The 13,208-nt window shown below is 39.4% G+C and overlaps 1 protein-coding gene across 2 annotated transcripts in view; it reads right to left on the bottom strand.

Annotated features, from left to right (window-relative positions):
• Positions 1-12,649, bottom strand: part of LOC144694420 (scavenger receptor cysteine-rich domain-containing protein DMBT1-like) — a 126,628-nt gene extending 113,979 nt beyond the window's left edge. Inside the window, exons 1-2 of one of the 2 annotated variants that reach the window (XM_078564801.1) lie at positions 12,566-12,649; positions 6,409-6,432 (exon numbers count right to left, since the gene is read on the bottom strand). In XM_078564801.1, coding sequence (XP_078420927.1) covers positions 6,409-6,432; positions 12,566-12,632 — 91 coding nt within the window. In that variant the 5' untranslated portion in view covers positions 12,633-12,649. The remainder of the gene's footprint in view (positions 1-6,408; positions 6,433-12,565) is intronic. The other variant, XM_078564802.1, reaches the window with a different exon arrangement.
• Positions 12,650-13,208: the final 559 nt, after the last annotated feature.

Here is a 13,208-nt window from a genome sequence, read left to right as displayed (position 1 = left end):
TGGCCAATTAAGGTCCGCCCGTCAGCCTGTCCAATGGGAAGCGCTATGTGCTTGCTGTGCGGGCGGGCGGGGGATTCCCCATCTGTCAATGTGCGCTGTTTCACACATGCACACAAAAGAGCGCACTGCTCCCTGACACCAAGTGCTGTCTCAGCGAGATTACTGACAGGTAAAAAAACTCCAAAAATAGAAAAATATTAAAATTATTAACATGTCCCCCTCATGTGACAATGTCACACGAGATGGGACATGTTAATAAGAAACACATAAACTTTATGAAACTTTTTAAAAACGGACTGAAACCTCATCTCGCCAGTGGATGAAGTTTCATATATAATCAGGAGCCCGCTGGGGCTCCTGGCCTGCCCGCCAGCCTTAAAGTTGGACGGACAGGGTCTTTAACAATCTTAATTAGCCTGTCAATGGCCTTAATTGTGCATTGACAGGTCGGTGGGCGGACAGCTGATTACACTGACCGCCCGCCTTCCTGAAGATATAAATGTACTGGGATGCTGTCAGGGGTTTCTCCCGACCTCATCCCACGTCATCTTCCAGTCGGCGAGCGGGCTCCGCCCCCAAATCGCCGACGGGAAAATCTTGGCCTTTGGAGCTGAAATTCCTTCCGTTGTCTATTTTAAGAAAAATTGGATTTTATTAAGAAGTGCCAATTTTTCACTAAAGTTACCACAGTTCGGAATTTCTGTTCTGCTTAATGTTAATACCGTAAGTGCCTTTCCTGTTGAAAGAAGAGGAAGGTAGATTTGACCAACACTAACATTGATATGAGTAAATAATAATTCTGGGTATTAAATGCGTAAAAATATTCAGCATAAAGCCAATGGGCTGAAGCCAAAGCTTCTTACATATGATCACATCATATAAGTATTTTTCGTTGCATTTATATTATCCCTGAGGACGCATCAGCAATTTACAGTCTCGAGTTTGTATTTATTTGTGTGGTCGAGGTTAGGCGGCTTTGATGCAGAGACTGGAAATTGGGGTAGAGCCCACTTGCCCCAGGATTGTACCCATTCTTCCGCCCACAAAGATATTCAATAAATACTTAATCAATCCAATTGGGATATCAAAAGAAACTGCTTCATTCTGAGACAAGTTAGAATGTGTATTTCGCTACTAAAGGGAGTAATTAAGGTGAATTACATAGATGTAGTCCAAGCTAAGCTAAATGAGGACATACAGCAGAAAGATATAGAAGGAAAGTTGGTGTGTTTGGATGAAAAGGAGCGGGAAGAGGTCTGTATGGAGCATTAATGCTGGCATGGACTGGGTGGCCTGTTTTTTGAGCTGTAAGTACTTTGTAATTTGTCAAAATTAATGATACAAATGGAGATAATTTGCTATCTGGTCTTTTCTCTCCATTTTTTTTGCCTTCAGTCTAGGTGAACCCAGAGTGAAATTTTGCACAGCAGAGATGGAAACATATTTTGCACAGAGCAGTGTTTAGGTCAAATAGACCCAGGCCAGTGGTTTTTCATTGTCTCAGTTGACGACCATTTTGGACCAACTCCAGAGCAGCCAAACTCTGCATCAACTAATTTTATGATATTCTTTGAGAAGTAGTGAGATCAATAAGGTGCTGGATGTGACGCTAAGAGGTGGAACAGTTTGGGACATTCAAAATCAGCTTTTTCAGTTTACTTAAGGCACCTTTACTATATCATAACACCAACGATAACTGTTAACTACATCTCCAAACAGAATGAAATATAAAACTACACACTCGGCAATCAATCTCTTCTAGGAGTGGATACATTTTTAAACTTGCTTTCTGAGAAAATCAAGAAGAAAGCCACGAAAAGTGTTCACACGAAAAGACAAAATGTGTCTGCAGCTACTTTGAAAATGTGGATATATTTTCAACTCGTTGCCGTTACGTGAAACTTATATTTTGATAGAAATCAATGGAAACACCAATCAGGCGGCTTCTATAATAATAATTATAATAATTACAATAATAAATAATCTATAATTAAATGCTCCAACTGCTAGGCCAGAATTATACCTGGGCGCTAAGTTGAAAATCTTTATATCTGAACGTTTTGGCTACATTTCTAGTTAAGCACTTTGATAAAAACCTTTTAATTGAAATTTCAATGGTTTGAGATACATCAGGTTCTAATTTCTCTACATTTCTTACAGTTTAAAGCACATTGCAATATGATACTAATGTAACAGATCTCACCATCATTGTTTGGCAGAGAGGAGTAGTTTGCAGCAAACCCACGTCTAGTAACACTGGAATCAGATCTAAAATATATTGTCATACTGCTCGATGAAGATGTAAAGATCTCATCTGATCCATTGCAAAATTTCGAAAGCAAAACAGAATTTGTTGAGGGCCCATCGTATATTGCAATATAATCATATGAGCACGCTGATGTATATTCCAGCCTGTTGAGAGAATGATCATAGTTTGAAAATGAACGTTGCAGTAAAACATTTTTTATAATCAACTTCCTGAATAAATTAGAGAATGATAATTATGCCTGCATCTCTAAGCACCATTAGAAGACATTTCATTTCCTAAACAAAGGACACGAGAACATATTGGACAAGTAAAAAAGGAAGATTTGCATTGACATAACACTTTTCATGATCAGCAGCATTTTACAGCCAATGAAATGCTTTGGAAGTGTATCCCTTGTTGTAAAGTGGGTGACAAGGCGATTAAGTTGTGCGCAGCAAATTTCCACAAACAGCATTCTGACGACAACCAGACAATCTGTTCTGGTGATGTTGATTGAACGGGGATAACGCCCCTGCTATTTCTTCAGATAGTGGAAACTCTTACATCCAGTCAAGCAGGCAGACAGGACCTCAATTTATCATCTCATCCATAAGACGTTCCACCTCCAACAATGGAGAGTTTCCTCAAACACTGGAGTGTCAGTCTTGATTTTTGTGCTCAAGCCTTGGAGAGGGACTTGAACCCAGAACCTTGTGACTCAGAGACAAGTATGCTACTAAATGAGCTTTTGTGACAAACAGTAGAGTGAACTCAATGTATCCAGCCCATTCTTTCCACAGATCTAGTAGGATTTGCTTCATAAATACTCCAATAAATTTGTCTTGAAATTCTCTCCCAGCTTTTCAAGATTATCAAACATAACAGCAATACATTGTAAGACATAAATTCCAAAGGAGACAAGGACTCCCCACGCAGGTTTCAACTATGCATTCAGCTGTGAAACAACCACTGGAAATTCAACTGCAGGAAAACTCACAGCCTGCTGAGAATGCTTTGTTTAATAATGTCCTCACTTCAGCTGTAATGCATCAAGTTCCTTCAAGAAACTAGGCTTGCCTCATGGGACACTGGCCATCATAAACCAGAGACTGAGTTAACCATAATTTGTACAAGTGTACTCCATTTACCTATGTCAAAGAGATTGTGTGGCCACATTGTGTGTGAGCATGCATGTGAGGACGTGTATGTGAGATGTAGCGATTTAAAGTTGGGTTAAGTGTATGAGAATAAATAACATTATTTAGATTAAAAGTCACAAAAGACTGCTGCTGATCCTGTTAAACTGACATACAATCTGCAAGGGGTATGAAAGCACACACAATCTTTAATCTCTAAACATACTAATCGTGGTGGCTAAACGAAGACAAACATTTTGTTCATAACACAATCACATCTTTTGGTTTTTCCCATTTAGCGAGTGAACAATCCTTTGTTACATACAGACTTGTATACAGACACATTTCTTGTTCCAATATTTAACAACTCATACAAAAACAAAGCACTGCAGATACTAGAAATCTGAAATAACAGCAGAATATGCTGGATATACTCAACAAGTCTGGCAGCCACTGAGGAGAGACAAACAGAAATAATGTTAAACCTGTTCACTCTCCACAGAGGCTGCCCGACCAACTGACTATTTCCAGTATTTCTGTTTTTATTTCATTAACTTATATTTATCTATATTGATCTAAGTATTTGCACTTGATTCAATTTAGTCTACTGTATTTGCTGCGGAGACTAAACACAGACTGCACGGCTGCTTTGCAGAACACATTCTCTCAATCTGCAAGCATGACCCAGACCTTCCTATCGCTTTCCATTTGAATTCACCACCTGCCTCTCATTTCTGTCCTGGCCTGACAATATGTTCCAATGAGGCACAATGCAAACTGGAGGAACAGCACCTCATCTTCCAGTAAGGCACTATACAGCCTTCTGGACCTAACATTGAGTTCAACAACTTCAGGCCATGAAAACTGTCCTCCATTCTGATCTTTTTCTAGTTTTTTCACAATCCCCTCCACGCACAGGGCCATCTGTAACTTCTTCTTCTGCTTGGCATTCACAGAGCACTAACCCTTGTTCTGCTATTAATATATTCTTCTATCTTACCTTTATGCCACTATTAGCACCATCTATAGTCCTTAACACTACCATTAGCACTCCGTTTGTCCTATGTCCATGACATCTTTGTCAAATCTCTCCTGAGCTCCAACAACGACTTCCTATTTTTCTCCACCTGCTCCACCACTCCTTCGCGCCCCACCCCCTTCTTCAACAGTGTATAATCCCTCACATTTCTGCCTCTCGTAGCTCTGAAGAAGAGTATTACAGACCCAAAATTTTTACTCTGTTTCTCTCTCCACAGATGCTGCCAGGCCTGCTGAGTGTTTCCAGCATTTTCTATTTTTTTTACTATATTTGATCTAAGTAAGATTGTTGCACCATTTCCTCCAGTCTGTTATTATTGCATGAAATTATATTTACCTCAATAAGATTTGTCCTGTTTCAGACCTCTACCTGATTAAAGGATCTATATCACATTGAACTATTCCAGACACATTTACACTTGTTTCATGATCACATAGTACATTTTGTAACAGCTGACTGCTGATCTCTATTCCAGACAGGGAAATATCTCAGATCAGATCTTTCAGTTAGTCATGTCAGTTTTATTTTACTGGGAAGACCTAACATCTTTCTATAATATTGTTTCTTGTCAACTAAATGGGGAATACGTCCTTGCTGTAATTTAAGTGAAGTGAATCCATTCGCAATAGTTAATTGGCAGCAAATATTCCTGCCATTCTTTAAATTAAACTATAGAAGTGAAATATTTTTACTTACTCAACGTAAGTGAATTGTAGCTTTATGATATGGTTTCTGTCCCCTCTTATATACCAAGAGCATTGTGCATCATTTGGATAGGGGTATGGATAATTGGGACTGAGAATAGACCCATAGGCAGCATCAAGATACCCTCCACAAGATCCACCTATCAACAGTAAGAAAATGGATAAGTTCACGAGTGCAATACATGATAAAAGAACAAGCTATTTCTTTTTTATTCTCTACCAAAATTCTTTGCCATTTTTCCAGCACATAAGAAATTTAAACAGGAATAGGACATAGAGGCCCTGGAGCCTGCTTCGCCATTCATTATGATCGTGGATAATCTTCCTTTTCTCATAATATTTCTTAAAACCATTCACTCCTTGTTCCTATAAGGTTCCACAGCTTCTGGTCACCAGTCACCTTCTTTATATCACTGTTGATCGTATTGACAGTGATTGGTCACATGTTAATTATTGGGCTATCACAGCTGAGCCTGATTCTGATTTCACCAGATGTCCATACACACGGACTACCAATGGCAGCTAGTGGGAAGCCTGATAGGACCTCTTTATTCTCTTCAGTAGCTTATGTGAGCTCTGAGGCCCATAGCCACCCTGCCATTGCTTTGCCTGCCACCAGATAACCCAACTGGTATTCAATCCTGGAAAGTTCCTGTTTGTGTGGTTCAGCTATTTGCTCAATACGCTTGCAGAGTGTTTGGTGGAGCCAGATATATATTCTAACGTGTAAATATAAATACAAAAAATTACACAACGTATTCCACATATTAACGTGCAGGTTTTTTATTCCCTTATACATAAAACGGTGAGCTTTGTGATTTTTAGATGTGATTGTTAACATTGCATAGCTAAAGAACTGACATTCTGCAGCAATGTGACATTTCTTATCAAATCTATTGTGCCCATTCTTCAATGACTTGTATCCTTTTGTTACTTTACTGCAGACTATTAGATTTCTGTATTTAAAAGACATTTCTCCTATTAAATTTGCATCATTACTAGCATTTCAACTTTTGATATTTAAACTTTCCCCATTTTTGTCAAATTTTCATTGCTCAGTTCAGTCAAATTTTTAACAACATTGGCTCAGATATGAAGAGTGGCAACATGGTGAAGTAGCAGATGGTTGCTTCTGTGCACATAACTGTACCCAAGCACAATCACAGTGTTCATGAAATGGGAGGTCATGTCAACTCAGCCCTGATATCTCTATGTTTGGAAACTCCTCTCTCTGAATTTGATTTTCAAAGAAGAAGATGAGGAATATTTAAAATTACTTACCTGATGTTGGTGTTGTGTAGGTTTCTAAAAGTACAGATTAAAATGAGGAAAATTATTTAGTGAACCATAAAGAAATAATGATAAAATATTTTTTCCAGGTATGAGATAACAGATACATTATGTAGAAATCATAGGTAAATAATTCGATACAGATTTACAATTTGTTATCATATCCCTTCACCTCCTTTTATACCTATTCAACCAAAACTTGAATATTGACATGGGCTTCAGCCTCAGGTGGCGCAAAGCCAATTCTCCCCGATAGGTGTTTGTTTGAGTTTTGAAGTCTACAGTTGTTACAACAGGGTGTTCTGAGACCACAGTTTGACGGATAGCTCAAAGGGACTAATGCAGGGTTAGCTTTCTTTGATGTTGAAACAGAATAGATTGATAAATAATTAATCAAAGTTTAACCATTTGAAGAGATTTAAAAACTTTGAGTGGATTTAATGAATGTGTAGCATTTTAATAGCATCACTGTAGGTCTGAGAGCTGTATTAAGTAGTTGGAGGTTCATTTTCTGGCATCTCCACGTGGCCCCTGAGGTCTGCATATGGTGGATACTGGATGAGTTGCTATGCAGGTGGCATTGAAGGCTTGCGGTGTCACGGAGATGGACATGGGTGTTGAGGGAGTGTGACGGGGGAGAGCTAGAGGGTCGAACAAGTTCTAAGACAACTGGAACAAAGTCCCAGACAACCAATGTGGGCCTTGTAAACAGACTGCATCAGCACCCGCCCACCCCTGTGGCAGTCTATGCACTATAGAGTCCTGTGTCCAATCATTGTTTCCAAATCTGCGACTGTTTATTTTGGAATGTAACAACCTTAACATGGAGGAGGGATTCCTTCATTCTTTCAAGAAATAAAACAATTAATCTTGTTGGATGGAAGCTGCATAATTTCAAGACTCTATCACTAGGCATAGCATTGCCCAGCTAAAGTGCCCCTCAGTGTCATTGTACACAGAGGATGCAGCACTGATAAAGTTCTTATTTTTAATGATAAAACTTCTCTGTTAAGATTTGATTTTTCTATGCAGGATAAAAGCAATGATGTAATAATATTAAACTTTTAACAGGTATTTATTAATGAGAACAGAAAAATTAGGCAGAATTTTTCCCTTGGTGGGAGGGCGGGCCCCACCGATCGGCGGCGGGTGGGCAGCCAAATTCCACCGCTGAAATGGGGCCCGCCGCCATTTTGAGTGGGTGGGCCAATTAAGGCACGCCCGGCAGCCTGTCCAATGGGAAGCACTATGTGCTTGCTGTGCGGCCGGGCGGGGGATTCCCCATCTGTCAATGTGCGCTGTTTCACACATGCACGCAAAAGAGCGCACTGCTCCCTGACACCAAGTGCTGTCTCAGCGAGATTACTGACAGGTAAAAAAACTCCAAAAATAGAAAAATATTAAAATTATTAACATGTCCCCCTCTTGTGACAATGTCACACGAGATGGGACATGTTAATAAGAAACACATAAACTTTATGAAACTTTTTAAAAACGGACTGAAACCTCATCCCGCCAGTGGATGAAGTTTCATGTATAATCAGGAGCCCGCTGGGGTTCCTGGCCTGCCCGCCAGCCTTAAGTTGGATGGACAGGGTCTTTAACAATCTTAATTAGCCTGTCAATGGCCTTAATTGTGCATTGACAGGTCGGTGGGCGGACAGCTGATTTCGCTGTCCGCCCGCCTTCCTGAAGATTTAAATGTACTGGGATGCTGTCAGGGGTTTCTCCCGACATCATCCCACGTCACCTTCCTGAAAATTTAAAGGGACCGGTATGACGTTGGGTGTTCCTCCCGACCTCATCCCGCGAGGGCTCCGCCCCCAAATCGCCGACAGGAAAATCCTGGCCTTTGGAGCTAAAATTCCTTCCGTTGTCTATTTTAAGAAAAATTGGATTTTAGTTAGAAGTGCCAGTTTTTCACTAAAGTTACCACAGTTCGGAATTTCTGTTCTACTTAACGTTAATACCGTATGTGCCTTTCCTGTTGAAAGAAGAGGAAGGTGGGTTTGACCAACCCTAACATTGATATGAGTAAATAATAATTCTGGGTATTAAATATGAAAAATATTCAGCATAAAGCCAATAGGCTGCAGCCAAAGCTTCTTGCATATGATCACATCGTATAATATTTTCTGTTGCATTTGTAATGTCCCTGATGATGCATCAGCAATTTACAGTCTCGAGTTTGTATTTATTTGTGTGGTCGAGGTTAGGCGGCTTTGATGCAGAGACTGGAAATTGGGGTAGAGCCCACCTGCCCCAGGTTTGTGCCCATTCTTCCGCCCAAACTAATATTCAATAAATAATTAATCAATCCAATTGGGAAATCGAAAGAAACTGCTTCATTCTGAGACAAGTTAGAATGTGAATTTCGCTACTAAAGGGAGTAATTAAGGTGAATAACATAGATGTAGTCCAAGCTAAGGAGATAATGGCTAGAATTTTACAGCCTTTATTTATAAATCTCAGGGTCCCTTGTGCCTCCTTAACCATTTCTTCTTACTTGGTTAAGACAAATGTAAAGTACTCATTTAGTGCCTCAGGCCTGCCCTCTGCCTCCACGCATGGATTCCCTTTTTGGTCCATAATCGGTTTCTTCCCTCATCCTAATATATGTTAGGGATTGCAGGTTGAGGGGTGGTGGGGAGTTGGCAGGGGGGTCGAATTTAAAATGGGTGCCATGGCAGTGATCCCATGCCCACTACCTAACCACCCCCACCTGCCCCAGCTGCAATTTTACCAGAGGCCTGGGAGGTTTCAGGCGGCCGCTCGCCTGTTGGTCAATTAATGGCGACTTGAGGGTCTTCTCCCTTTGCTGCTGGGATTTAACACCCCCAGCCCCCTGTTCAGCTCACCAGGTGAAATCTAGCTGACTGTGATCAGGCAAGGGAGAGGTGGTTCTTGCTCCCCAGGCCTCCCCCTGCCTCTAGCCCTGACGATCCCAGCTCCTCCGCTTTTCTTGCCAGGTGCCTGCCAGCATGCCAGCATCTTCTTACCACTCCCATTGTCACGACTGGAATGAGAGCTACTTGCTCTCTGATTGGCTGGCAGTTCCCTTCAAAGAAGACAGAAGGCCTCCCATGAGCCAATTAAAGGCTTGTAGGCTATTAAATGGCTGTGGGGCGAGTCATGAAAGTGGAGGCGGGCTCACCACCAACCTTTACTTCAAAGGTCAGCCCAATTTGTAGAGCTACAGTAATTGGACAGGGGAGTGGGACTAGCTGTGTTACTCTTGCGGAGAGCTGGAATGAACATTACTATAAACACTCTGTGATTCAATGATTCCTATAGTTCCATGAGATGTTTAATGCTTTATGACATTTACAGTTACTCAGGGTCGGTGCAAGTGTATTAAGTGCTCCAGGCAAATCTTCAGCCTTGCGCCCCCCAGCCCCACTTCCAACAAATAACTTCTGAACATAAATATTGTGTATTATTAAGAATAAAAATTCTGCATTTCTAACTATAGATTTATTTTACATGAAAAAATATACATCCTCATTGTTCTACATTTTTCACAGGATGTGTAGTAGAAGAAATGCACATTATAATATGTAATATGGTTCATTATGTAATACGGTGCATTCCTGCAACAGTTACTAGAAGATTTAAAGCACAATTTGCACAATCAACAATCATTATGATAGAGTGGGCTGGATTAAATTACATTCTTTGATATTATTTACTGGTTTGCAGTTTTGGAATAGTCATGTAAATGTACAAATTTGTAAAACTGTCACATAAATAGAATGAAGAACATAAGATGAAATTTTGGGAACGACCACAATGTAAACGCATGGAAATCTATATGTATGTCAATATATCTGGATGCATATCAGTAGGTCTAGACCCCTCATTCCCACTGCTGAAACCTGTTTGTTTACTTATGTGGTTCATGAGTAGTTCATTCAGTTTTTTGTCACCTCCAAATTTTTGTTGCTCTAGGCAGCTAGCTGCCTTATTTGCCTAGCAGATACATGTAAGATGCAGTTACTTGTGAAACCACCCTCCCCTGATTAGCAGAAAACATAGCCTGATTATTATTTCTGCAGTGAAGTGCAGGCAGTGAATACAGATATCCTCTGACAAATACATAGGAGTTACTTGACCTGTAAAAACAGGTCTTTGGATATTGATGAACGTAAATATACTGCCTGAAATGTCATTAGATCTGAAGGTATAGTCAGCTGATGGATTGTTCCTCTCATCCTTCAGCAAAGAGATGTCCATCTTCCAAATTTTGTCAGAATCACAGAATGGTTATAGCACAGAAGGCGGCCATTTAGCCTGTCGTGTCCATGCTGGATCTGCAAGAACAACTCACCTAGACCCATTCCCCTGCCTTTTCCCCATCACTCTGCAAATTCTAATTTGTTAGTGAGCTATGGCAAGACCATAAGAAAATGTGGCTTAACAGACTGAAGGCTTCAGTAAAAAAGATACCGTGTACAATATTGTTCTCCGTATTTAATGAAGAACGTAAATGTATTGGAAGCAGTTGAGAGAAGGTTTACTAGACTAATACCTGGAATGGGCAGGTTGTTTTATGAAAAATGGTTGGACAAGCTAGGCTTGTATCCACTGCAGTTAAGAAGAGTAAGAGGCAACTTGATTGAAACATATAAGATCCTGAGGGGTCTTGATAAGGTGGATGTGAAGAGGATGTTTCCTTTTGTGGGAGAATCTGGAACTAGGGGGTCACTGTTTAAAAATAAGGGGTTGCCCATTTAAGACAGAGATGAGGAGAATTTTTTTCTCTCAGAGGGTAGTGAGTCTTTGGAACTCTCTTCCTCAAAAGGCAATGGAAGCAGAGCCTTTGAACATTTTTAAGGTAGAGCTAGATAGATTCTTCATAAGCAAAGGGGTGAAAGGTTATCAGGAGTAGGCGGGAATGTGGAGTTGAGATTACAATCAAATCAGTCATGACCTTATTGAATGGCGGAACAGGTTCGAGGGGCCAAGTGGCCTACTCCTGCTCCTAATTCATACGTTTGCATGGAAGAAATATAGAAGGAATTAAAACTGTGCACAGTGCTTAATGCATAACTAGATAAATACTCACTGTCAAAAACTAGATTTCAACAGCAACTGAAACAACAATCATTCTCTAAAAAGCACTTGAAAGTAGGCATGGCCTTATCTGTTGTCACCCTTCTTGTCTGGGTGACATGTCTTGCTGGAATTTGTAAAATCTATATAGGAACAGTTATTGAAAATTTTTAATTTAATTGAAATTTTTAATTTAATTGAAATTTTTAATTTAAATGAAGTTTATGAAATATCTGAGGTGGACTTGCTTCTCAACCCAAAGCACTGCCTTGGAAAATGGAGTTTGCTGCAAATTGGGCAAATGAGCTGATTTTCCAACCCAAGCCCATCACTTGTAAAGTTTTATACTGCTAGTGGAGCCTGGTTAATTTTATCTTATAAATGGATAAAAGAGAATTGTAAAGACCTAGATCTTTGCTTTCTTCCTTTGGACAAATTACAGACTAGCAAACCTTAATCTACCATCAGGTCTTCAATAGTGAGCAAACCTTGACATTTTTCTTCCAAGCATGTGATGTAACTGCAGCTTTCCAATTTGAAGTGCAGGGACCGATAGCAAATGTTTGGATAGAAATCTTACTCAACTACATTCAGTTACGATTTGAATGATAAGTTTGTATTACACAGATTAGTCATGAAAAAAAAACCAGTTTTGAATTAAGAAATATTTTCATTACGTGTTCTTGTGGGATTGTATTTGTCAATATTAAAAAGTTTCAACTTGAAAAATTTATTTTTCATAGTTAATCAGGTTTTAAAGTATGTTTTTCATCTACTCTCTTATATTCGTATCAACAAGAAGTGAAGCAGGCTGAATACTTGCTGCTGTCAGAGCTTGAACACAGGAGTTGGCTTTTACTATTCACCCCTTTGTCATTTCTAACATGCTGACTTTGATGTAAAACAAAATGTGATCTTTTTTGTTCTTTATTTTATACTTATCTCTTTTTAAGAGCTTAAATATGCTCAAATACCAAATTTGTAATGACATGAACTGCCCTTCCTTCAATTCAATCATTTAAACTAATAACTTATCAGCATCACTTTTGAACGATGTGATATTTAGCAGAATAATAATAAGTATTTTCTCACTTACCATAGCTGTCAGCAATAGCACAAGTTATGAGAAAGATGTGCCAAAGGACTCTTGCTTTGGATGCCATTTTCTGGTGTGGTACAAAGTTATGAACAGCACCTTTCATTTATACCCTGTAGGATGGGTGTGTCATAAACTTCTTAAGATCAAATAATAATTTGTTATTCTCTATTGCATGCATGTACTTTCAAAAGAGCACCCAATAAACACTGTGCAAATTGCAATGTTTGTTAATGTCAAACATAGCCGTGGAAATAAGACAACTGGTATTTTATTGCATTTTAAAATGATATGCACAATGCCCATGATAGCATTGTTTTATTATCTGTGAATATGAACACCTTGTCATTATTTTTTTAAACTTGCATGTCCTGGTTAATCTAAATAGACCCCAAACTTGCTAACATATGCAATTTACCCTTTATCGAATCAAGTGAAGTCACCTGCTCCCCAGTGTACAGTTTGTCCTATTCAATGTTATATTTATATTATTTTCTGTTGATCAATGTAGCGACTGCAAAATCTGTGCTATACTGCCACTTAAACTTAGAAAGCTGCATTGCAATGTTACTCAATTCTGTGCGTAATATCACAATGCAGTTCTTTTTAACTAGTTCAAAGAACTGATGGCAGGACCTTGACA

This window comes from Cetorhinus maximus, chromosome 20 (genome assembly GCF_964194155.1).
Source record: "Cetorhinus maximus chromosome 20, sCetMax3.hap1.1, whole genome shotgun sequence".
Classification (NCBI taxonomy): domain Eukaryota; kingdom Metazoa; phylum Chordata; class Chondrichthyes; order Lamniformes; family Cetorhinidae; genus Cetorhinus; species Cetorhinus maximus.
This window is presented reverse-complemented; position numbering and strand designations above follow the sequence as displayed.